Source organism: Oryctolagus cuniculus, chromosome 5 (genome assembly GCF_964237555.1).
Source record: "Oryctolagus cuniculus chromosome 5, mOryCun1.1, whole genome shotgun sequence".
Classification (NCBI taxonomy): Eukaryota; Metazoa; Chordata; class Mammalia; order Lagomorpha; family Leporidae; genus Oryctolagus; species Oryctolagus cuniculus.
Window position 1 is genome coordinate 17840231 of NC_091436.1, and position 23842 is coordinate 17864072.

A 23842-nucleotide genomic window follows, 5' to 3' on the forward strand; every position below is an offset into this window, starting at 1 on the left:
TCACCTGCAGTGTTCAGGCTTGTAGGTACTGGACTCACTCACTCCTGGCAACCTGCTTCCTGTGTGGCCTCAGTGCCCTTTTAACACCAGGGCCCTTTTAGCATTCAGTGCTCAGGGCGGGACAGGGCAGGCCTAATTGTCCCTCAAAAAGATTCGGGGGCGGGGGCGAGCTCACTGGCTGTCCCTTCGATTACTGAAAAAAAAAAAAAAAAAGAGACACCAGAAATCTCACGCACATTTAACTAAAGCAGCAAACTTCAACGGGGAGAAAACATTTATAACAATAGCGCTAGTTTTCCTTGGGGAAGACGGTATCGGCGCAACTGCAGACGAAGCCTTAGTGGCAGCCGCAAAGATTAATCTATAACTTAGCTGTCTTGAAGCCACTCTCACCCCATCCTCCCTTCGACCAATAAAACCACTTGACATCACAATTCCTGTACTAGAATACCCAGTGAGCTCCGAACTGACTCACTCACACAGCCATGGAGCTGCTGGACGGGCACTGCTTCCCTTCCCTGCTGCTTCTGCTCCTGTGTCTGCTGGCAGCCGGGCTCGGGGCACCGCTGGCCGGTGAGTGCAGGGCACAGGGCAGGGAGAGAGGGTGGGGACCTCCTCGCAGGCCTGCGCTTCCCAGTGGAGGCTTCTCCCAGAAGTCACAGGAGGAGGATGGGAGGGGGCGGTGGAAAATGCTGGTGCCCCAACCCTGGGCACGGATCCAGTGGTCACGTGGAGGAGAGCGCACCCTGCACGGAGGCGACCTCGGCTTTCCCCTGACCCCTCCTGCAACCAAAAACTCCCCTTCCAACCCATCAGCATCCACTTGCTGCTACACAGCTCACAGCCTCATCAGGCCACTTCACTCCTGAGTTGATGAGTCCTGTGAGCCCCGGGGCCATCTCAGCACGGGACCAGGAACACAGGGATTGCCTGCCAGTCTGCCTTTCTCATCCGGCCACCTCCCTCCTGAGTCGCCTAGTCACTGGAAGCCTGTAGAAAGTCTTGGCACAGGACCAGGATCCCCGGGCTTCGGGTCTAATCTGTCCCTCGCTCATTGGGCCGGTCCTGACTTCTCCCCTACCTGAAGGCGTCTATCCCCTACCTGAGGAAACCCCAGGCAGGCACACCTGGACCTCAGCCCAGGACCTGAATTCGAAGGGATGGGGCCACCATTCCCCCACCACCACCCTGGGTTCAGGCACCTTCTCCTGACTTCCTCCTGGCTGCTGGGAGGAATCGCTATAGGTGATGAGCCTTGTTTTGTACAGAACTGGCCAACTTGTGTGCAAAGGACGACTGTACTGGCTCTGAGTCATCTGTCTCCCCAGCTGCTCAACTCTTTCTGGGGGTGGCAGTGACACCACCAGCCAGGGACAACTTGCAAAGGAACTAGGGCCCAGATCTGAGCAGGGTCCCATTTGCCCACCCCAGGTTCGCGGCATCCTCAATGCCCTGGCTGCTGGAGCCCCAGCCCACAGGGTGTCCTTCTCGAGTGGAGTCTCGGGTGTGTGTGTGAGAGTCAGCAGTGGATTCTGTCCTGCTGCGGCTTCTGGTGGCTGCAGGGAGAGGAGTGGGGTCCTGTGGTTGCAGCATTACTGCTACTCCTGTACTGTCCAGCGGGGTCCTGGGTCCACGTGGGGACACTCCCTGAGCTGCAGGTGTGAGCTCACCTTGAGGTGAGTGGTGCTGCCTCGTGCTGGCATCAGTGGACAGGCTCCCTGCTCCTGCACCCCACCAGGAGTTCCTCAGAGGCAAGGGGCACGGGTGGCTCCAGCTCAGGAAACTGAAGATCTGGGCTTGAGTTCTGTGATTTACCCAGGACCAGCATCCACGGGATGCGCGTGGAGATCTGCGGTTCCTGTGATGGGTTTTGGAGTCCTCGTGTGCTCATTGCCCGAGTTACCCAGGCTTTTCTACAACCAGAGAACTACAGTAAAAGCTGTTGCTGTCTCTCACTGTAAACCTGTGACTGCCTTGACCTTTCCTAAGAAAGAGTTTCCTCTCCTCTCACTGGGTCCCGCTCAGTGCTGCTGTTTTCAGTCCTCGTCTGGACAGGAGATTTGGCCTCAGGTGCGGGTAGGGGAGGCGGTCATCATCCAGCCACTGTGCTAACTGCTTCTGCCAGCTGCTTCCCGGTGTGTGGTGTCAGCCCTGGTTGGGTCCACATAGGTGCATGTGTGCATGCACTCAGGTGACAGGTGCACTCCTGTATGTCCACCTGTCTCTTCACACTCTTCCCTGTAGGACGCCCCAGCTGACTGATCTGCCCTGATCGCCCACTCCTGCCATACTCTGGAAACCGTGTTTCTCAATCCTGCCCTCCTAGCCACACCTGTCTCTGTCTTTCTCTTGCCTCTTGGAGTCAGTTCTGCCAGATGCTCCCAGAAGACAGTGGCTGCCCAGGGACCATGCACACCATGGTTTGCACTTTCTAAGCACGTGGTGTCGGAGTTTCTGTTCAGATGTATGTGAGCTTAGGTACTGTGTGTGCTTACACAGGACTCCTGTCACCAGCTCCCTCCGAGTCTCGGGGGCCATGCTGGGACCCTGTGTACTTGGTCAGAGAACCTGAATGAATTACAAGGAGAACAGGTGGCAGAAAGTCAGGAGCCAGTGATGGAGTTGCCATGGTGGGAAGTGATCTCCCTGTGTCCCAGCCCCGACCTTCAGGCGGGCTCCTGAGTGTCTTGGAGCTGGGGGAGAGGTTGAGTGTGAGTCCTTTCTCATCCCCATGCCTCACTCGTGTTTCTCTTCCACAGACAGTCACTCCCTCTGCTATGTCATAACTGTCAATCCCAAGGCTGGACCCAGACAGCAACGGTGTGATGTTCAAGGTCACGTGGATGACAGGAGGATTCTGCACTATGACTGCAGCTTCACTAAGATCAGCTTTTTTGACCCCCTTGGGAGGGAAGTGGATGCCATTGACAACTGGGCAGAGCAGACAGATATGCTGCGAGATGTGGTGGACGCCCTCAACCAGCAAGTGGCTGAAATGAAACATTCCACAAGCAAGGGTGAGCCTGAAAGACCCTGGGCAGAGGACAGGTATTGTGAACCAGGACTGAGGATTTCCATGTGCAGAACTGGTCGCTGCTCTTCATTTGGAGGCCCAATGGCAGGGCGGGAGAGGTGGGACATCAGGGCCAGGCGATGCAAAGTCGACGGGAATGCAGGATCCCAGGTGGGGCAAAGGGTCTGTTAAGCCAAATCTGGGCATGGGGAGTTCCTTATGTTTCTGTGAAGTTGCAAGTTGGCCCCACGCAAGTGCTCCAGGAGAAATTGCAGGATGCAGAGGACAGAGCAGGGCCAGGAGATACCAGAGAAACGGATGGGAGAAGTGGATTCAAGGTGGGGCAAAGGATCTGTCAAGACTGATCTCTGACAATGTCTTTCCAATGGGACAGATCCCCTGAGCCTGCAGGGCAGGATGTGCTGCTGGCGTGGAGCCAGTGGTGGCACACACGGGTCCTGGCAGTTCAGCTTCGGTGGACAGATCGGCCTCCTCTTTGACCCGGACGCCAGAATGTGGACAGAGGTTCATCCTGGGGCCAGCTGGTTGAAGACGACCTGGGAGAATGACAGGCAGCTGACTGAGTTCTTGCGGAAGGTGTCCGTGGGAGACTGCACAAGGTGGCTGGGGAACTTCTTGTTGCCCAGGGAGGAGATGCTGGAGTCTACAGGTAACGAGGGCCAGGGGGGGCGGGAAGGGGTTTTCCCTGGAGATGAGGTGAAGCCACCCCAGTGCATGCATGCACGGTGTGGGTGCACTGTGCATGTGAGTGTGCTGTACTTTGGTTTGTGTGTATGCGAGGGTATGGGTGTGTGTGCATATAAGGGAGTGGATGCTGGTGGGTGTGGCGTGGGAATGTGGGTGTGCATGTATGAGAGTGTGGGTGTGACAGTGTATGTGTGCTGAGTGAGCCTATGCGTGTCCTTTGCTGTTTGTGTGCATGTTAGGGTGCTGTGTGCATGTGTGTGTGATGCTGTGTGTCTAAGAAAGCAATCCAATATGTGTCCTCACATCCGGAGCTGTGCCTGTCCTCACGCCTCTCCTCCTCCTCCTGCTCATCTCTTCCTCAGCGTGTATTTCAGTCCCCTCACCCGCCCCCTGCTGGCCTCCACCCCGTGGACATCACTGTTTCTAGCCCTTCTTCGCAGTCCCCTCTTCTTAGATTCGCTTTTCTCCCGTTTCCTCCGCTCTCTCCCTTGGTTCCTTCAGAACCATCTCCAGGTCCAGCTCCTGCCTCCCTTCCTGGTGCCACCCCGAGCCTCTCCCATCTTGGCCCCCCAGGAGGGATGGTCTGCATGGTCACCCCGACTTCCTCTCTGGCAGATCTTTCCCATCCTCCCTCCCTGCTACCCCAGGACCTGTCCCAGCAGTTCACAGTATGGTTGCCAGCTGTGTGCACAGCTGCCTTTCCCAGGAGCAGGAGCTGGAAGGCCTCCCTGGGGTTTGGGTTCTGGACAGGGCCTCCAGTGTTCTGCTTCCATTTCAGCACGGCCACCCACAACCTCAGGACCAGTCCCATTCAAGGCCACGGCCACCATACCCATGCCCTTGGCCTTTCTCCTGCTCCTCACCAGCTCAGTCCTCCTTGTCATGCAAGGGGAGCCATTCTGAGTGACAGGTATGGAGGGCAGCATTGGGAGGGGAGCAGAGGGCAGATGGGATTGGGTGGGACGATGGCAGAGGGAATTCCCAAGTCCAGCCCTGCCCCCTGGACTGCACTGTCTCATTCTGGAAGTGAGACAGGAAAATCAGTCCTCATGTCCCTCAGTAGCATTAACTGGGACCAGCTCAGCCCTGAGTTCTAAGAAATTCTCCCTGTCAGGAGCCAGCCTGGTGGAGGGAGAGGGAGAGGGAGGGGCCCTTTCCTACACCGGGTTCAGCAGCTGGTTCATGGCCTGTGGGTTGAAGAAGGCTTAGCCAGCTCAGGATTTTGTAGCGCAGATTCAGGGCCCAGTCACGGGAGACTGGGACACAGGAACACAGGCATAGGGTTTGTGGGCAGCAAGCAGCATGGACGCTCACTTGAGGAGTCGTTGTCAGAGATCCCACCCTCCAAGCAAAGAGGAGGCTGAGCCCATCCCAGGATGAGGGGTGGGAAGGCCTTTGGGAACCAATTCCTAATGCAGAGGGCAGGGCGTTCCTGTTACCAGAGAACCTGTCCAAGGTCTTGGTCCCCCTGCAGGAAGAGAACTCTGGAATGCTCCAAGGTTAAAATTAACTAGCAAGGTCTGTTGTAAGCAAAGTCCACTCTCAGGGCAGGAGAGCGGGCGGGCAGGTGTACAGCATCTGTGCTGAGAATCTGAGGAAGATTCCTTCTTTATTGCATCTGATGGGGTGGGGAATTGAGAATTCCTGAGACGGGAGGAGGACTCTAGGAGTAGCTGGGGCTGTCCTGGAGCAGGGCATCACCTGTCTTTTCTCTAACCAGGGCCTCTCTCATCTGTGATGCTGGAATCACAACCACAGTGACCACACGGCTGACATGACGCTGCCTATCTGGGACATTCACCACTGGGTGCCTTTGGAGTTGTTGGGCCGTGGAAAGTGCTTGCAGCCCTCTTGGGCCTCTGGGGTCTACTCACGTCGAGCTGTGTGCATTGAGAGCTCCCCTACCCAGGGACTCTGGCCCCTTCCTTCTCTACTGGGAAACAGGACGAGCCTGTCTCTGTCGCTCCCCCTCTTCGTGGAGGAACGACACAGGACCCTGCGCTGTTCTTTTTTCTGCTCGGCCCTCCCCGGGTTTGCTGCTGGTTCTTCCCGGGTTGGCTACTATCCCTTCCACCTCCGTGGAAGGGCAGTTCCCCCTGGCCGCATTCCCCACTTCCGCAGGGGAGCGGCACACCGCCGGCCGGCTTTCTCGGGGGCTGCACGGGTTCCCTTAGATGTTCCCCATAGATGTTCCTGGTGCATGCCGTCTCTCTCCTCCTTTATAGTCCTCCTCCGCCAATCCCAACTCGGCTGCCCACACGCCGAGTACGCTGCTCTCCAATCAGGAGCAAGTCCTACAGTTAATTGGTTGAACTGGAGGCAGCTGTGCGGAAGCTGTTTACTTCTCTCCCAGCGCCATATTGTGGGAGAGCAGATGCATAGAATAAGTCTTAATTCCAGTAACTCAGTCTAGTCCGGTTGCTCCCCACAGATCCCCCTTTCTTTTTATTTTTTGGCATTGATACGCGCCTGTCTTCGGTGTCCCGCGGCACACACTCTGCTCTACTTGCTAGAGTTGCCACAGGCTCTTACAAGTCCTATCAATCAGGCAAACCGAATCCGGGTCCTCTCTTCGCCATGTTGTGAGGAGGTTTTTAGGCGCTGATGCGTGCCTGTGTTCGGTGCCCTGCAGCGCATGCTCTGGTCGAGCCTGCAGGGGCTTACAAGCCCTATCAGGCAAACCGAATCCAAGCCTTCTCTTTGCCTTTTTGTGGGGAGGCCTTACTGATGTTAATTCGTGCCTGTCTTCGGTGACCTGCGGCGCATAAGCTGCTAGCCGCCCAGGTGCTCATCGCCTCACTAATCGGGCAGACCGAATCCAAGCCTTCTAATTGTTGTATTGTAGGGAGGCCTTTCTATTTCTCTATTTCTCTATCTCCGGGCATTCCTATTTCTCCCATTTTACTTCTGTCTGCCAACATTCCCATTTCTCTCACTCCACTTCCAAACTTCTGTTTCTCTTATCCCTGCGGCTTCCCGCCGGCGCTCGCCCCGAGGCTGCTTCTCGGCTCTGCGCGGCTTCCCGGCGCCTCACCCCGCCGGCGGGTTCCTGGCTCTGCGCGGCTTCCCGGCGCCTCGCCCCGCCGGCGGGTTCCCGGCTCTGCGCGCACGCTCCGCGGTCTCCACGCACTTCGCGCCCGCACCACGGCCTCGCGCCAGCCCTGCGTTCCCTATCTATTCACGCCCCGTGCTCTCTCTGCACGCGGCGGCTTCCGCGAGTAACACAGCGTAGCTTACGTGTCCGCCACTAGCATTCAATCTAAGTTCCCCGGGCTAGCCTGGCGAATTCAACCCAGCGTACGTCTCCGCCCCACGGTTTGGCTTCCCGTCCTTTGCTCCCCGGGCTAATCAGACGGATCCCAACCAGGCTCACGTTTCAGCTTCTAGTTTCAACTTTTCGCCCCCTATTCCCGGGCTAACTTGAGAATCCCAAAGTGGCTTTCGTATCCGCCTCGGCCTGCCCCCCGCGGCTTCAATTTCCCTAACATTTTTCTCTACCCGGTATGTTTCCCCAAACTTTCCTCCAACGATATTCCTCCCTCATTTCTCCTGGCCTCTCCCCACAGTCCGCGTCCGAGTCTGTTTGTTCTAGCTTTCACTTTCGCTTTCGACCTTAGAGATTTCTCCCAGCTTCCCCCCGTAGTCCGTATCCGAGTCTATGCCTAGGCTTTCAATAGCTTCTTCCGGCTCCTTTTTCGTCCGGCTTTTCCCTAGGCTGTTTGCTAGTCTCTCCCTCCGATATTTTCCCTAGGCTGTTTGCTAGTTTCTCTCTCCGATATTTTCCCTAGTTCTTCCCGTTTCTTCCCTCCTAAGTTTCATATCCGTCCTAGGTTTCCTATCCGAGTCACGGCACCATTATGTCGCTCCCCCTCTTTGTGGAGGAGCAACACTGAACCCTGCGCTGTTCTTTTCGTCTGCTCGGCCCTCCCCGGGTTTGCTGCTGGTTCTTCCCGGGTTGGCTACTATCCCTTCCACCTCCGTGGAAGGGCAGTTCCCCCTGGCCGCATTCCCCACTTCCGCAGGGGAGCGGCACACCGCCGGCCGGCTTTCTCGGGGGCTGCACGGGTTCCCTTAGATGTTCCCCATAGATGTTCCTGGTGCATGCCGTCTCTCTCCTCCTTTATAGTCCTCCTCCGCCAATCCCAACTCGGCTGCCCACACGCCGAGTACGCTGCTCTCCAATCAGGAGCAAGTCCTACAGTTAATTGGTTGAACTGGAGGCAGCTGTGCGGAAGCTGTTTACTTCTCTCCCAGCGCCATATTGTGGGAGAGCAGATGCATAGAATAAGTCTTAATTCCAGTAACTCAGTCTAGTCCGGTTGCTCCCCACATGTCTCCTGTGACCTCATCAGGCTGAGGAAGGATGTAGGCCCTGCCTAGCCCAGGAGCCCAGATTCCGTGCTGAGTGGCCCAGAGTCCTATGTGGAAGCGTTCCTTTGAGGGAATAGGGAAGACCTGGGAGACTTGGTCAAAGTGTCATTTTTATTTATTTATTTATTTTTAGCTTTTTTTCAATTGACACCTGGAAGAGCCCAGTTTAACATCCAAGTTATAAAGAGAAACACGGAATATAAGAAGGAGAGTGACTGCAAGCAGTCGTGCCAGTGAGAGTTTAGATCAGCCTGCAAGACACTACCTGTGCACTCCTTCTCGTGTTACATTTCTTTACCATTTTGTTTTTATGTATTGATTACATATTTTCACCTGTCATGAGCCGTTAACCCAAGTTCAGAGAGTGCGGGCTACTCCAGCCCTGCAGGCCGGGCGTTCCAGCTGCTCCAGCGAAGCCCAAAGCCCAGAATGGGCGCCCTAGATGATGCATGCATGGGGTTAGAGGTGGGGTAAGGCAGTCAAGGTGGAATCCAAACCCCAGACCCCTCTACGGTTGCTGCTGGCACAGTGAGGGCACAAGAGAGTCTGGATCCCAAACATCAAAATGTTTGACCTGATTGAAGATTTGTTTCATAAATACTGTGTGCCTTATTTATGTGCTAGTGGCGCTGAACTCATGCTCTTCACCATAGAGACAGCAGTGGGTGGCAGCGGGTGCTCAATGGACACCTCTCAGCCAGCAAGGGGGAAAGGGGAGCCCAAGGTGTGCTGCACCCCACACCCCAGAGTGGGGTTTTAACAAGGCCAGGAACCCAGGATGCCTGGTGCCTGCCTCCCTGCAGCCCGCCCACCTGTTCTTCCTCTGTCTGTCCTCCTTCTCCTTCTCCCTACCCTCCCTCCACCTTTCCTTCTCTAGGAAGAGCAAGACACACACACACACACACACACACAGAGCAAGCAACAGAGAGAGAGACAGGGAGAGGGAGAGAGAGAGAGAGCGAGCGAGCCCGTTCAGGCGTGTAGGTGCTGGACTCTGACTCACTCTTGGCAACCAAGAGACTCACTCTTGGCAACTGGCTGTGCAGCTCTGCGCCCTTTTTTTTTTTTTTTTTCAGGCAGAGTTATAGACAGAGAGAGAGACAGAGAGAAAGGTCTTCCTTCTGTTGCTTCACTCCCCAAATGGCCACCATGGCCGGCGCTAGGTGCTTCCTGGCCTCTCATGCGAGTGCAGAGGCCCAAGCACTTATGCAATCCTCTACTGTCTTCCCGGGCCACAGCAGAGAGCTGGACTGGAAGAGGAGCAACCAGGACAGAATCCAGCGACCCAACTGGGACTAGAACCCAGGCTGCTCATGCCGCAGGCGGAGGATTAGCCTTGTGAGCTGCAGCACCAGCCCTCCGCACCCTTTTAAAACCGATGCCCTTTTAGCTCCTAGCGCTCAGGGCGGGACAGGGCAGGCCGAGCTGTCCTTCAAAATGATTCGGAGGTGGGGGTGAGCTTCTCACTGGCTGTCCCTCCGATTACTGGAAAAAAAAAAAAAAGGCACCAGAAATCTCACACACATTTAACTAAAACAGCAAACCTCAAGAAGGAGAAAACAATTCCAACAATAGCGCTAGTTTTCCTTGGGGAAGACGGGTATCAGTGCCCCTGTCAGCGCCCTTGCAGACTAAGCCTTAGAGGCAGCGGCAAAGATTAATCTATAACCTAGCTGCCTTGGAGCCACTCTCACCCCAGCCTTCCTTAACCAATAAACCCGGGTACCTACACAATTCCTGTACTTAAATACCCAGTGAGCTCTGAACTGACTCAGTACTCTGCAATGGAGCTGCTGCCCGGGCACCCCTTCACTTTTCTGTAGCTTCTGCTTCTGCGTCTGCTGGCAGCTGGGCTCTGGGCGCCGCTGGCCGGTGAGTGCGTTCAGGGCAGGGCACAGGGCAGGGAGAGAGGGTGGGGACCTCCTCGCAGGCCTGCGCTTCCCTGAGGCGGCTTCTCCTGGAGTCCAAGGAAGAGGATGGGATGGAGCAGTGGGAACTGCTGGTGCCCTACCCCCCATCCTGCCGACAGTAGGCACAGAGCCAGGGGGCACGCAAATGAGTGCGAACCTTGCACGGAGGCGTCCCCGCTCGACACCCACAAACTCCCACTCCAACCCACCAGCGTCCACTTGCTGCCAGCCACTGACAACTGGGCAGAGCAGACAGAAATGCTGCGAGATGTGGTGGACGCCCTCAACCAGCAAGTGGCCGAAATGAAACATTCCACAAGCAAGGGTGAGCCTGAAAGTCCCTGGGCAGAGGGCAGGGTTTGTGAACCAGGACTGAGGATTTCCACGTGCAGAACTGGACAATGCGCTTCCTTTGGAGGCCCAGCGACAAGGTGGAGAGGTAGGAAATCAGGACCAGGCGATGTTAAAGGGGACGGGAATGCAGGATCCCAGGTGGGGCAGAGGGTCTGTCAAGACTGATCTGGGCACAGGGACTTCCTTATGTTTCTGTGAAGTTGCAAGTTGGCCCCACTCAAGTGCCCCAGGAGGAAGTGCAGGATGCAGAGGACAGAGCAGGGCCAGGAGATACCAGAGGGACGGATGGGAGAAGTGGATCCCAGGTGGGTCAGGGGATCAGTCAAGACTGATCTCTGACAATGTCTTTCCAATGGGGGCAGATCCCCTGAGCCTGCAGGGCAGGATGTGCTGTTGGCGTGGAGCCAGTGGCGGCAGGCACAGGTCCTGGCAGTTCAGCTTTGATGGACAGATCGGCCTCCTCTTTGACCCGGACGCCAGAAAGTGGACAGAGGTTCATCCTGGGGCCAGCTGGTTGAAGACCACCTGGGAGAATGACAGGCAGCTGACTGAGTTCTTGCGGAAGGTGTCCGTGGGAGACTGCACAAGGTGGCTGGGGAACTTCTTGTTGCCCAGGGAGGAGATGCTGGAGTCTACAGGTAACGAGGGCCAGGGGTGGCGGGAAGGGGTTTTCCCTGGAGATGAGGTGAAGCCACCCCAGTGTGTGCGTGCAAGGTGTGGGTGCTGTGTGCATGTGAGTGTGCTGTACCCGGGTGTGTGTGCATGCCAGGATATGGGTGTGTGTGCATGTAAGGGTGTGGATGCTGGTGCGTGTGAAGTGGGAATGTGAGTGTGTATGAATGAGAGTGTGTGTGTGACAGTACATGTGTTCTGTGTGAGCCTGTGAGTCCTGTGCTTTGTGGGTGCATGGTAGGGTGCTGTGTGCAGGTGTGTGTGAGCCTGTGTGTCTGAGTTCACAATCCAGTGTGATGTGTCCTCCCAATGACAACCGCAGCATCACCTCTGTGCCTGTCCTCACACCTCTCCTGCTCTTCCTGCTCATCTCTCCCACACGGCGTGGATTTCAGTTCCCTGACGCGCCCTCCTGCTGGCCTCCACCCCGTGGACATCACTGTTTCTAGACCTTCTCCCTCGCCTTCCCCTCTTCCTAGAATCCCGGTTCTCCCTTTTCCTCTGCTGTCTCTCTGGGGTCCTTCAGAACCATCTCCAGGTCCAGCTCCTGCCTCCCTTCTAGCCACCACCCCCAGCCTCTCCCATCTTGGCCTCCCAGGAGGGACGGTCTGCATGGTCACCCTGGCTTCCTCCCTGCTATTCCAGGACCTGTCACAGCAGTTCACAGTACGGGTGCCAGCTGTCTGTATGGTTGCTTTTCCCAGGAGCAGGAGCTGGAAGGCCTCCCTGGGGTTTGGGTTCTGGACAGGGCCTCCAGTGTTCTGCTTCCATTTCAGCACGGCCACCCACAACCTCAGGACCAGTCCCATCCAAGGCCACGGCCACCATGCCCATGCCCTTGGCCTTTCTCCTGCTCCTCACCAGCTCAGTCCTCCTTGTCATGCAAGGGGAGCCATTCTGAGTGACAGGTATGGAGGGCAGCATTGGGAGGGAAGCAGAGGGCAGATGGGATTGGGTGGGATGATGGCAGAGGGAATTCCCTGAGTCCAGCCCTGCCCCCTGGACTGCACTGTCTCATTCTGGAAATGAGACAGGAAAATCAGTCCTCATGTCCCTCAGTAGCATTAACTTGGACCAGCTCAGCCCTGAGTTCTAAGAAATTCTCCCTGTCACGAGCCAGCCTGGTGGAGGGAGAGGGAGAGGGAGGGGCCCTTTCCTACACCAGGTTCAGCAGCTGATTCATGGCCTGTGGGTTGAAGAAGGCTTAGCCAGCTCAGGATTGTGTAGCGCAGATTCAGGGCCCAGTCACGGGAGACTGGGGCACAGGAACACAGGCACATGGTTTGTGGGAAGCAAGCTGTATGTACGCTCCACTTGAGGAATCATTGTCAGAGTGGGCAGCAGCGGGTGCTCCATGGACACCTCTCGCTCAGCAAGAGGGAAAAGGGAGCCTGAGCTGTGCTGCAGCCACACCTCGGAGTGGGTTTTAACAAGCACCAGGAATGCAGGACACCTGCCTGCCTGCCTGCCTCCCTGAAGACGGCCACCTGTTCTTCATCTGTCTGTCCTCCTTCCCTCCTCCTGCTCCTTCTCCTTCTCCTCACCCTCCCTCCACCTTTCCTTCTGTAGGCAGAGCAACACACACACACACACACAGGGAAAGAGGGAGAGAGAGAGAGAGAGAGAGTGAGAAGGAGGGAGAGAGAGAGGAGAGCGTTCTCACCTGCAGTGTTCCGGACCCTGCAGGTGCTGGACTCTTTCTGGCTCTTGGATGGCACAAAGCATCCCAAGGAACAACTCCATCCAATGCTCCCTGTGCAGCCTCTGCGCTTTTAGCTCAGAGCGCTCAGGGCAGGACAGGGAAGGCCCATTCTCCTTCAAAACGATTGGAGGGAGGCAAGTTTCTCACTTGCTGCCCCTCCGATTACTGAAAAAAAAGAGAGAGAGAGAAACAAGAGAAATCCACACACATTTAACTAAAGCAGCAGCTTCTACAGGGAGAAACATTTCCAACAATAGCCACTAGAGTTTCCCTGTGGAGGATGGGTGTCAGCGCCCCTGCAGGCAGCCCTGGTAAGTGCAGCCACAAAGCCAGCACGGGTAACTGCAGACAAGATTCAGGGGGCTACCTCAGAGCTGCTCTCACTCCACCCTTATTTCGAGGGCACAGGGCCAGCAGCCAGTGGCGCGAAGAAGTCCTTGTAACTGTATGTAAATGAGTTGGCTGTCCTTAAATACGCAGTCAGTGCTGAACTCACTCACTCCAGGATGGAGCTGCTAGCCCTGCGCTGCTTCACATCCCTGCTGCTTCTGCTCCTGCCTCTGCTGGCAGCCGGGCTCCGGGCACTGCTGGCCGGTGAGTGCTTTCAGGGCAGGGGAACAGGGCCTGGGAGAGAGGGTGGGGACCTCCTCTCAGGCCTGTGGCTACCCTGAGGCCGCTTCTCCTAGAGGTCACAGGAGGAGGATGGGAGGGGGTGGTGGAAACTGATGGTCCCCAGGGCCGTCCTGGGGTCACTGAGCCAGGGGGCGTGAATGAGTGCGGACCCTGCAGGAAGGCCATCCCCCAACTCCGCTCTGCAACCACAACTCCCCCTCCAACCACCAGCGTCCACTTGCTGCCAGCCACCACCCACTATCCACCACCGCTCACAGCCTCGTCAGGCCACATTGCTCCTGAGTTGATGAGTTCTGTGAGCCCCGGGGCCATCTCAGCACGGGACCAGGAACACGGGGATTCCCTGCCAGTCTGCCTTTCTCATCCGGCCTGTTCTGCCCTGAGTCGCTTAGTCACTGGAAGCCTGTAGACTAGTTTGCCACAGGACCAGGATCCCCGGGCTTCGGGTCCAATCTGTCCCTTTCTCATCTGGCAGGTCCTGACTTTTCCCCTACCTGATGGCATCATTCCGCTGCCAGAGGTCACCCCAGGCAGGCACACCCAGACCTCAGCCCAGTGCCTGAATTTGAAGGGATGGGGCCACCATCCCCCCACCACCACCCTGGGTTCAGGCACCTTGTCCTGCACTTCCCCTCGCTGTTGGGAGGCAGCATTATAGGTGACGAGCCTTGTTTTCACAGGAGCTGGCCAACTTGTGTGCACACTGAAATGGGTAGACGTCCCTTGTGTAGTGGGTGTGGCCTTGCCTGTCCACACTGGAGGCCCAGGCTAGGATCTCCAGGTAGGAATTGCCCTACACGGCCCCTTTCCCAGCACAGAACTCTGTCAGTGGAGAATGGGGCAAATACAACCGCGTTCATTCATTCATTCATTCACATCTTCAACCAATTTGTGGAGAGATGGGATGAAAAGGTGTCTAATTGGGCGCAGAAAACGTTTTGAAACCTGTGCACACAGAGTCCCTGTTTTCCTGGGAACATGTACTTTCTGTGAGCACCTTGAAGACCCACGTGTTGTCTGAGGTTCCTGTGGTGCTGGAAGCTCAGAGCGGGGTGGTTGCAGCTGATGCTACATGGCCTGCAAGCCCTTAGCTGGTTACTAGATATCCTCTCAGAGGGAATTCTGGGAGTCAGCCTGGTATTCACCCAGTGTTCACCTGCTTCACCACCTGTCCAGCAGACTCAGCTACCTTACAGGGTGGTCTCACCCATAATCTGTGTTAAGTTCCTGCAGGAGGAGTTTCTTCCACACGCAGGGGAGGATGACTCACACCCTGTGCTTGCAGGGCTGCTGCTCAAACAGCTCCCAGCAGCTGAGAGGCCTCCCTTAAGGGAGGAATGTGAGCTGGCAGATGTCAAGGTCTTGCCCAACCCCTCCTGACAGGCTTCCTGTGATCTCCAGCCATGGGAGCCTACCATGACTGTGAACTAAACAGACCTGCTGCTCTCCACCCTCAAGAGGCCCCTCTGTGGCCCAGGGTCCCTCTCCAACACCCTCCCTGCTCACTTCCTACCTAACCTAGAGCCAGTACCTCTGGAGGAGTTAAGAAGACGCCTGCCTTTCACAGGGCGCCCACCATGAGTTCCTCACAGGCGAGGGGCACGGGTGGCTCCAGCTCAGGAAACTGAAGTTCTGGGCTTGAGTTCTGTGTTTTACCCAGGACCGGCGTCCATGGGATGTACGTGGAGATCTGCGGTTTCTGGTTTGGACGTTGGTGTCCTCGTGTGCTCACTCCCCGAGTTACCTAGACTTTCCTTCACCCAGAGGCGTGCAATGAGAGCCGTTGCTGTTTCCCGCGGCCTGCCTCTCGGGAAACCTTGTTCTCAGTCCTGCCCTCCTAGGCACACCTGTCTCTGTCTTTCTCTTGCCTCTTGGAGTCAGTTCTGCCAGATGCTCCCAGAAGACAGTGGCTGCCCAGGGACCATGCACACCAGGGTTTGCACTTCCTAAGCACGTGGTGTCGGAGTTTCTGCTCAGATGCATGTGAGCTTAGGTACTGTGTGTGCTTACACAGGACTCCTGTCACCAGCTCCCTCTGAGTCTCGGGGGCCATGTGAGGACCCTGTATACTTGGTCAGAGAACCTGAATGAATTACAAGGAGCACAGGTGGGAGAAAGTCAGGAGCCAGTGATGGAGTTGCCATGGCAGGAATTGATTTCCCTGCGTCCCAGCCCCGCCCTTCAGGTGGGCTCCTGAGTGTCTTGGAGCTGGGGGAGAGGTTGAGTGTGAGTCCTTTCTCATCCCCACGCCTCACTCGTGTTTCTCTTCCACAGACAGTCACTCCCTCTGCTACAACATAACTGTCAATCCCAAGGCCAGACATGGACAGCAACGCTGTGATGTTCAAGGTCACATGGATGACAGGAGGATTCTGCACTGTGATTGCAGCTTCACTCAGATCAGCTTTTTTGACCCCCTTGGGAGGGAAGTGGATGCCATTGACAACTGGGCAGAGCAGACAGAAATGCTGCGAGATGTGGTGGACTCCCTCAACCAGCAAGTGGCTGAAATGAAACATTCCACAAGCAAGGGTGAGCCTGAAAGTCCCTGGGCAGAGGGCAGGTACTGTGAACCAGGACTGAGGATTTCCATGTGCAGAACTGGATACTGGGGTTCCTTTGGAGGCCCAGCGACAAGGTGGGAGTGGTAGGACATCAGGGTGAGGCGATGAAAAGGGGACGGGAATGCAGGATCCCAGGTGGGGCAGAGGGTCTGTCAAGACTGATCTGGGCACGGGGACTTCCTTATGTTTCTGTGAAGTTGCAAGTTGGCCCCACTCAAGTGCCCCAGGAGGAAGTGCAGGATGCAGAGGACAGAGCAGGGCCAGGAGATACCAGAGAGACGGATGGGAGAAGTGGATCCCAGGTGGGGCAGAGGACCTGTCAAGACTGATCTCTGCCAATGTCTTTCCAATGTGCACAGATCTCCAGAGCCTGCAGGGCAGGATGTGCTGCTGGCGTGGAGCCAGTGGCGGCAGGCACGGGTCCTGGCAGTTCAGCTTCGATGGACAGATCGGCCTCCTCTTTGACCCGGACACCAGAATGTGGACAGAGGTTCATCCTGGGGCCAGCTGGATGAAGACGACCTGGGAGAATGACAGGCAGCTGACTGAGTTCTTGCGGAAGGTGTCCATGGGAGACTGCACAAGGTGGCTGGGGAACTTCTTGTTGCCCAGGGAGGAGATGCTGGAGTCTACAGGTAACTAGGGCCAGGGGGGGCGGGAAGGGGTTTTCCCTGGAGATGAGGTGAAGCCACCATGTGCATGTGTGTGTGCAAGGGTTTTGGTGCAATGGTGTGGTTGCCGGTGGATATGCATGTGGGAACATGGATTTGTGTGCATGCTGTGTGTCTGTGTGTGCATGTGAGGATGTAGGCATGAATGCATGTGTGTGTGTTGTGCCGGTGTGTGCATGTCTGTGTGTGTGTCTGAGAACGTGATCCAGTGCTGTGTCCCTCCCTATGACAGCAACAGCATGGCTGCCTTTCCCAGGAGCAGGAGCTGGAAGGCCTCTCCTGGGGTTTGGAGTCTGCATGGGGGCCTCCAATCTTCTGCTTCCATTTCAGCGCAGCCACCCACAACCTCAGGAGCCGTCCCATCCAAGGTCACGGCCACCATGCCCATGTCCTGGACTTTTCTCCTGCTCCTCACCGGCTCAGTCCTCCTTGTCCGGTAAGGGGAGCCATTCTGAGTGACAGGTATGGAGGGCAGCACCGGGAGGGAAGCACGGGGCAGATGGCTGGCTTGGGAAATGGGAAAGGGATTCCCTGAGTCCACCCCTGCCCTCTGAGCTGGACCTGCTTGTGTGGAGATGAGTCCCGGAGAAGCAGACCTCATGTTCCTCAGTAGAAAGCTGAGCCCCACCCTCTGAGTCACCAGAACCTTCCCCAGGGACTCTTAGTGTAGTCAGAAAAAATCCACACTGAGAGTCTGAACATGCAGAGCACCATCCATCCCTCCGTCTCCTCCATTCACCCCACCCTTTTCCTTATCAGGTGATCTCCTGCTGTTTCTGCCTTTGTGCCTTAGGTGTTTTCACTAGCTTGACCCGTGCAGTTGATGCAAGATGTGATATGGAAGCTTGAAGAGCTTGAGGCAAATGGGATGGAGACATTGGGCTGCCAGAGAAGGCTGATGCACAAGTTCTTTTTTTTTTTTTTTTGGTCTTTCTTTCTTATTTAAAATTTCTATTTAATAAATACAAATTTCAAAATTACAACTTTTGGATTATAGTGGTTTTTCTTCCTATAACCACCCTCCCACCTGCAAACCATCCCATCTCCTACTCCCTCTCCCATCCCATTCTTCATTAAGATTCATGTTGAATTATCTTTATATACAGAGATCAACTTAGCATATCCTAAGTAAAGAATTCAACAGTCGATGCATACGTACTCATCACAAAATTTCTTTTATCCAGTCTTCAGTTAATGGGCATTGGGGTTGATTCCATATCTTAGCTATTGTGAGTTGAATTGCAATAAACATGAGGGTACAGATAACTCTTTCATATGCCGATTTCATTTCACTTGGTAAAATCCCAGGAGTGGGATGGCTGGGTCATATGCTTGGTCTCTATTCAAATTTCTGAGGTAACTCAATACTGACATTCCACAGTAGCTGTACCGGTTTAATTCCTACCAACCATGGATTAGGGTACCTTTTCCCACAAATCCACACCAGCCATGTTGTTTATTGATTTCTGTATGAAACCCATTATGACAGGGGTGAGGTGAAACCTCACTGCAATTTTGGTTTGCATTTCCCTGAGGGCTAGTGACCCTGAGCGTTTTTTAGGGTGTCTGTTGGTCATTTGGATTTCCTCCTTGGAAAAATGCCTGTTTAAGTCTTTAGTTCATTTCTTGACTGGATTGTTTGCTGTTGTGGAGTTTCGTGATCTCTTTTCATATTCTGGTTATTAATCCTTTAGCAGTTGCATAGTTGGTAAGTAATTTCTGCCATTTTACCAGTTGCCTCTTCACTTTGCTGAGCATTTCCTTTGCAGTGCAGAAGCTTCTCAATTTGAAGTAATCCCGTTTGTCAATTTTGGATTTGATTGCCTGTGCCTCTGGGATTTTTCTAAGAATTCTTTGCCTATGCCAATGTCTTGCAGGGTTTTCCCCAATGTTTTCTAATAATGTGATGGTATCTTGTCATAGACTTGGGTCTTTGACAGATTTGAGGGGATTTTGTGTAAGGTGTAAGGTAAGGCATTGTCTGTGTATACAAAGGCTGTTGATTTTTGTGTATTAACTTTATATCTTGCTACTTTACCAAACTCTTCTCTGAGTTCCAATAGTCTGTGGGTAGAGTCTTTGGGTCCCCCATATATACCCATATATAAAATCATGTCATCTGCAAATAGAGATAGTTTCACTTCCTCCTTCTCAACTTGTATCCTCTTGATTTCTTTCTTTCTTTCTTTCCTTCTTTCTTTCTTTCTTTCTTTCTTTCTTTCTTTCTTTCTTTCTTTCTTTCTTTCTTTCTTTCTTTTTTTTTTGACAGGCAGAGTGGACAATGAGAGAGAGAGACAGAGAGAAAGCTCTTCCTTTGCTGTTGGTTCACCCTCCAATGGCCGCCGCGGCCAGCACGTTGCGGCCAGAACACCGTGCTGATCCGAAGGCAGGAGCCAGGTGCTTCTCCTGGTCTCCCATGCGGATGCAGGGCCCAAGCACTTGGGCCATCCTCCACTGCAATCCCGGGCCACAGCAGAGAGCTGGCCTGGAAGTGGGGCAACCAGGACAGAATCCGGTGCCCCGACCAGACTAGAATCCGGTATGCCAGCGCCACATGCGGAGGATTAGCCTATTGAGCCGAAGCGCCGGCCCCTTTTGATTTCTTTTTCTTGCCAAATGGCTCTGACTAAAACTTCCAGGACTGTATTGAATAGCAATGGTGAGAGTGTGCATCCTTGTCTGGTACCAGTACTCTGTGAGAATGCTTCCAACTTTTCCTCATTCATAGGACAATGGCCATGTGTTTGTCATAAATTGATCAGGTTGAGGAATGTTCCTTCTATACCCAAGTTGCTTAGAATTTTCATCATGAGAGGGTGCTGTATTTCATCAAATGCTTTCTCTGTATGTATTGAGATAATCGTATGGTTTTTGTTCTTCAATTTGCTAATGTGATGTTTCACATGGATTTGTGAATATTGTACCATCCCTTTATACCAGGGATACATCCCACTTGGTCCTTGCGAATGATCTTTCTGATGTGTTGTTGGATTTCATTGGCTAGTATTTTGTTGAGGATTTTGCATCTCTGTTCATCAATGTGAGCACAGAGCCCTCTGTGACAACCCACCCCAGGCACTCAGGGAACTCTCAATCTCTGAATCCTCACATGATGCTTACCCAAAGACCCAGCCATACCCCACACCCTATCACACAGTCACAGAATTCCCACATTCATAGTGCGTAAGGCCCCATGGTCTCAGGTAGAAGGGGATCTGCTTGCAGCCCCTTGGGCCCCCTCAGTCCAGAGAGAGCAAACAGGATGAGACAGCTTCCTGCCCAAAAATGTTGGCCAGTGCTGTGCCTTAGCAAGTTGAGTTCAGCCACCTTGGTTGAGTGAGGGAAGGTTAGTCCTTCATAGGACTAATTGGCACCCTGCCCCCGACCAGTCATCCAGGCCAGACTCAAAGTCAGTGAGGACCACAGAATTTTATCCCTCCAGTAAAAATCCCCCAGTTGTGTGGCCCACAGCAGCCTCTAACCACCTTATTAAGGTAGCATGTGCTTCCTGGTCATTGCCAGGCACCCTTGTTGGTGATGGGAAGAAAGCAACATGCTCTGGCTTCACAGGATTAGGTGGGCACCACGGTCCCCATTAGTGCCCCAGGCTGGACTCAAAGTCATGTGGACCGCGAGTTGTCCCTCAGGCAATATCACCAGTGACAGAGCTGCTGCAGGTTTCTCTCACCTTGCTCCAAGGAGATGGCCTCTCCCTCACCACTGGCTGTGGGAGTCAAAGGTGGTGTCCTGGAGGCTGCATGACTAGCCCGCCCCACTGCCCCATGCTGTCCATCTTATTTTTGTAGAATATCTATTAAGGGGCGGTGCTGTGCCTAGCAGGTAAAGCCACCGCCTGCAGTTCCAGCATCCATATGGGCATCAGTCCTAGTCCCAGCTGCACCTCTTCTGATCCAGCTCTCTGCTATGGCCTCAGATATCAGTGGAGGATGGCCCAAGTCCTTGGGCCCCTGCACCCACTTGGGAGGCCCAGATGAAGCTTCTGGCTCCGGACTTCAGATTGGTGCAGCTCCAGATATTGCAGCCTTCTGAGGAGTGAACCATCGGATGGAAAATGCTTTCTCTGCATCTATTAAGATAGTCATGTGATTTCTCTTCTGCAGTTTGTTAATATGGTGTATCACATTGATTGATTTGCAAATGTTGAACCATCCCTGCATACCAGGAATAAGTCTCACTTGGTCTGGGTAGATGATCTTTCTGATGTGTTGTTGGATTCTATTAGCCAGGCTTTTATTGAGGATTTTTGCACCTATGTTCATCAAAGAAATTGGTCTGTAATTCTCTTTCTCTGCTACATCTTTTTCAGGTTTAGGAATTAAGGTGATCTGGCTTCAATGAACGACTTTGGGAAGATTTCCTCTCTTTCAATGGTGTGTCAATTTTGTTTATTTTTTCAAAAACCAGCTCTTAGTTTTGCTGATCTTTTGTAATTGTTTTATTCAATTTTGTTGATTTCTTCTCTAATTTTCTCAAAGATTTTATTTATTTATTAAAAGGCAGACTTACAGACAATGAGAGAGAGAGACAGACAGAAAGATCTTCCATCTACTGGTTCACTACCCATATGGCTACAATGGCCAGAGCTGAGCCGATCCAAATCCAGGAGGCAGGTGCTTCTTCGGGTCTCCAACACGGGTGCAGGGGCCCAAGGACATGAGCCATCTTCCACTGCTTTCCCAGGCCATAGCAGAGAGCTGGATTGGAAAAAGTGCACCCAGGACTAGAACCAGTGTTCATATGTGATGCCGGCACCACAGGTGGAAGATTAACCTACTGTACAACAGCGCTGGCCCTGATTTCTTTTCTAATTTTAATTATTTCTCTTCTACTAGTTTCAGTTTGGTTTGCTGTAGTTGTTCTAGATCCTTGAGAGGCATTGATAGCTCATTTATTTGGTGCCTTTCCGATTTCTTGATGTAGGCACCTATTGCTATAAAATTTCCTTGTAACACTGCTTTTGTTGTATCCCATAAGTTTGGTATGTTGTGTTGTTATCTTCATTTGCTTCCAGAAGGTTTTTGCTTTACTCTATGACACACTGTTCATTCAGGAGCATGTTGTTCAGTGTCCATGTATTTGCATATGCTCTAGAGTTTCCTGAGTTGCTGATTTTCAGCTTCATCCCATTGTGGTCCGAAAATGCATGGTATGATTTCAATTCTTTTGAATTTACTAATCTTGCTTTATGGCCTAGTATGTGGTCAATCCTAGTGTAGGTTCCATGCACTACTGAGAAGAATGTGTATTTTCTAAATGCAGTACAAAATTCTGTAGATATCTGTTAGGTCCATTTGGTCTATAGTGCGAATTAAATTTGCTTTTTCCTTATTGATTATTGGTCTGATTGATCTGTCCATTGCCGAAAGTGGAGTATTGAAGTCCCCCAATACTATTGTATTGTATTGTATTGTAAATCCCTTAGCATATTTTTTAAATAGCCCAGTGCCCTGTAATTAGGTGCATATACAGTTCTAATGGTTGCATCTTCCTGTTGAATTGATCCCTTAACCATTATATAGTGCCCCTCTTTGACTATCTTAACAGTTTTTGTGTTAAAGTCTATTTTGTCTGGTATTAAGATGGTTATGCCAGCTCTTTTTTGGTTTCTGTTGGCATGGAATATCTTTTTCCAACCTTTCACTTTCAGTCTGCATGCACCTTTCTTGTAAGCAGCAAATAGATGGGTTTTGTTCCTTAATCCATTCAGCCAGTCTGTGTCTTTTAACTGGAGAGTTGAGGCCATTTACATTCAATGTGACTATTGGTAAGTAGTGACTTTGCCCTTCCATTTGTCCAAAGATATTTTAATTTATAGTTTGAACTTCCTGTAGTCTTTTACTGAGAGATTTTCTTCCTTTACCTTCTTTGGTATTGATGATCATTTTCTGTATTTCTGTGTGTAACACATCTTTAAGCATCTTTTGCAGGGCTGGATGGATGGTGACAAATTCTTTCAATTTCTTTTTGCTTTGAAAGGTCTTTATTTCACCTTCATTCACAAAATGAGCGCTTTGCAGTATATAATATTCTGGGATGGCAGTTTTTTTCCTCTTAGTACTTGGGCTATGTCTCACCATTCTCTCCTAGCCTGTAGGGTTTCTGATGAGAAGTCTGCTGTGAGTCTAACTGGAGATCCTCTGAGAGTAATCTGATGTTTCTCTCTTGCACAGTTTAGAATCCTTTCTTTATGTTTCACTGTGCTGAGTTTGATTACAATGTGTCATGGCGAGGATTTTTCTGGTCATATCTATTGGGAGTTCTGTGTGCCTCCTGTACTTGGACGTCTCCTTCTTTCTCCAAGGCAGGAAGTTTTCTGCTAGTAGCTAAAAAGGCCTTCTAATCCTTCTTTCTCTCTCTCCATGCCTTCAGGAACTCCTGGAACCTGAATGTTGGGTTTTTTAATAGTATTCCATAGATTCACAATGATATTTTTTAGGTTTCTAATTTCTTCTTTTTCTCTTCAGTTTGACTGTATATTTTCCTGTGCTCTGTCCTCTAGTCCGATAGTCTCTCCTCTGCCTAAATAATTCTGGTTTTTTTTTTTTTTTTTGACAGGCAGAGTTAGACAGTGAGACAGAGAGACAGAAAGAAAGGTCTCCCTTCCGTTGGTTAACTCCCCAAATGGCTGCTACGGCAGGCACACTGCGCCGCTACGAAGCCAGCAGCCAGGAGCCTCCTCCTGGTCTCCCATGTGGGTACAGGGCCCAAGCACTTGGGCCATCCTCCACTGCTTTCTGGGCCACAGCAGAGACCTGGACTGGAAGAGGAGCAACCGGTACAGAACCAGCGCCCCAACCGGGAATAGAACCCGGGCTGCCAGTGCCACAGGGGGAGGATTAACCTAGTGAGCCATGGTGCTGGCCTCTAATTCTGTTTTTAAGGATCTCAAGTGCCTTTTTTATTTATTCTATTGAATTATTCATTTCGTTTTGATTCCTTCTAAGATTTCAATTTCATGAGAGAGAGTTTCTTTCGTGTCCTGCATGGATTTCTGTAGTTCGTGTGTTTGCTTTTGATTACTTCTAAGTATCATATCATCAATTTTTTGAGTTCCATTTCTTGCATTTCTTCTATCTCATCATCTTCATAATCTTGTATTGAAGTATTTTGTTCTTTTAGGAGTGTCATGTTGTCTTTCGTATTCTTATTTCTTGTATTGTTGTGTTTGTTGTTCAGCATTTGTGGCGATACTTGTTGTACTATGACTCTGTAGATAAGTGACT

The 23842-nt window shown here is 52.6% G+C and overlaps 1 protein-coding gene across 5 annotated transcripts; it reads left to right on the forward strand.

Moving 5' to 3' along the window:
• Positions 1–476: 476 nt before the first annotated feature.
• On the forward strand, positions 477–17516 carry LOC108176303 (UL16-binding protein 2-like). 5 transcript variants are annotated; one of them, XR_011388931.1, is made up of 13 exons: positions 477–573; positions 2760–3017; positions 3408–3683; positions 4500–4631; positions 5442–10327; positions 10719–10994; positions 11805–11936; positions 13139–13324; positions 14044–14144; positions 15638–15895; positions 16287–16562; positions 16929–17034; positions 17392–17516. XR_011388931.1 is itself a non-coding variant. In XM_070074602.1 (8 exons), the coding sequence occupies exons 4-8, from the start codon at positions 14072–14074 to the stop codon at positions 17402–17404; spliced, it is 726 nt and encodes a 241-aa protein (XP_069930703.1). In that variant the 5' UTR covers positions 4639–10994; positions 11805–11936; positions 13139–13324; positions 14044–14071; the 3' UTR covers positions 17405–17516. The 5 variants fall into 5 exon arrangements, 1 of the variants encoding a protein (XP_069930703.1); XR_011388930.1 differs by having other exon boundaries at positions 5442–10994; XR_011388932.1 differs by having other exon boundaries at positions 10215–10994.
• Positions 17517–23842: the final 6326 nt, after the last annotated feature.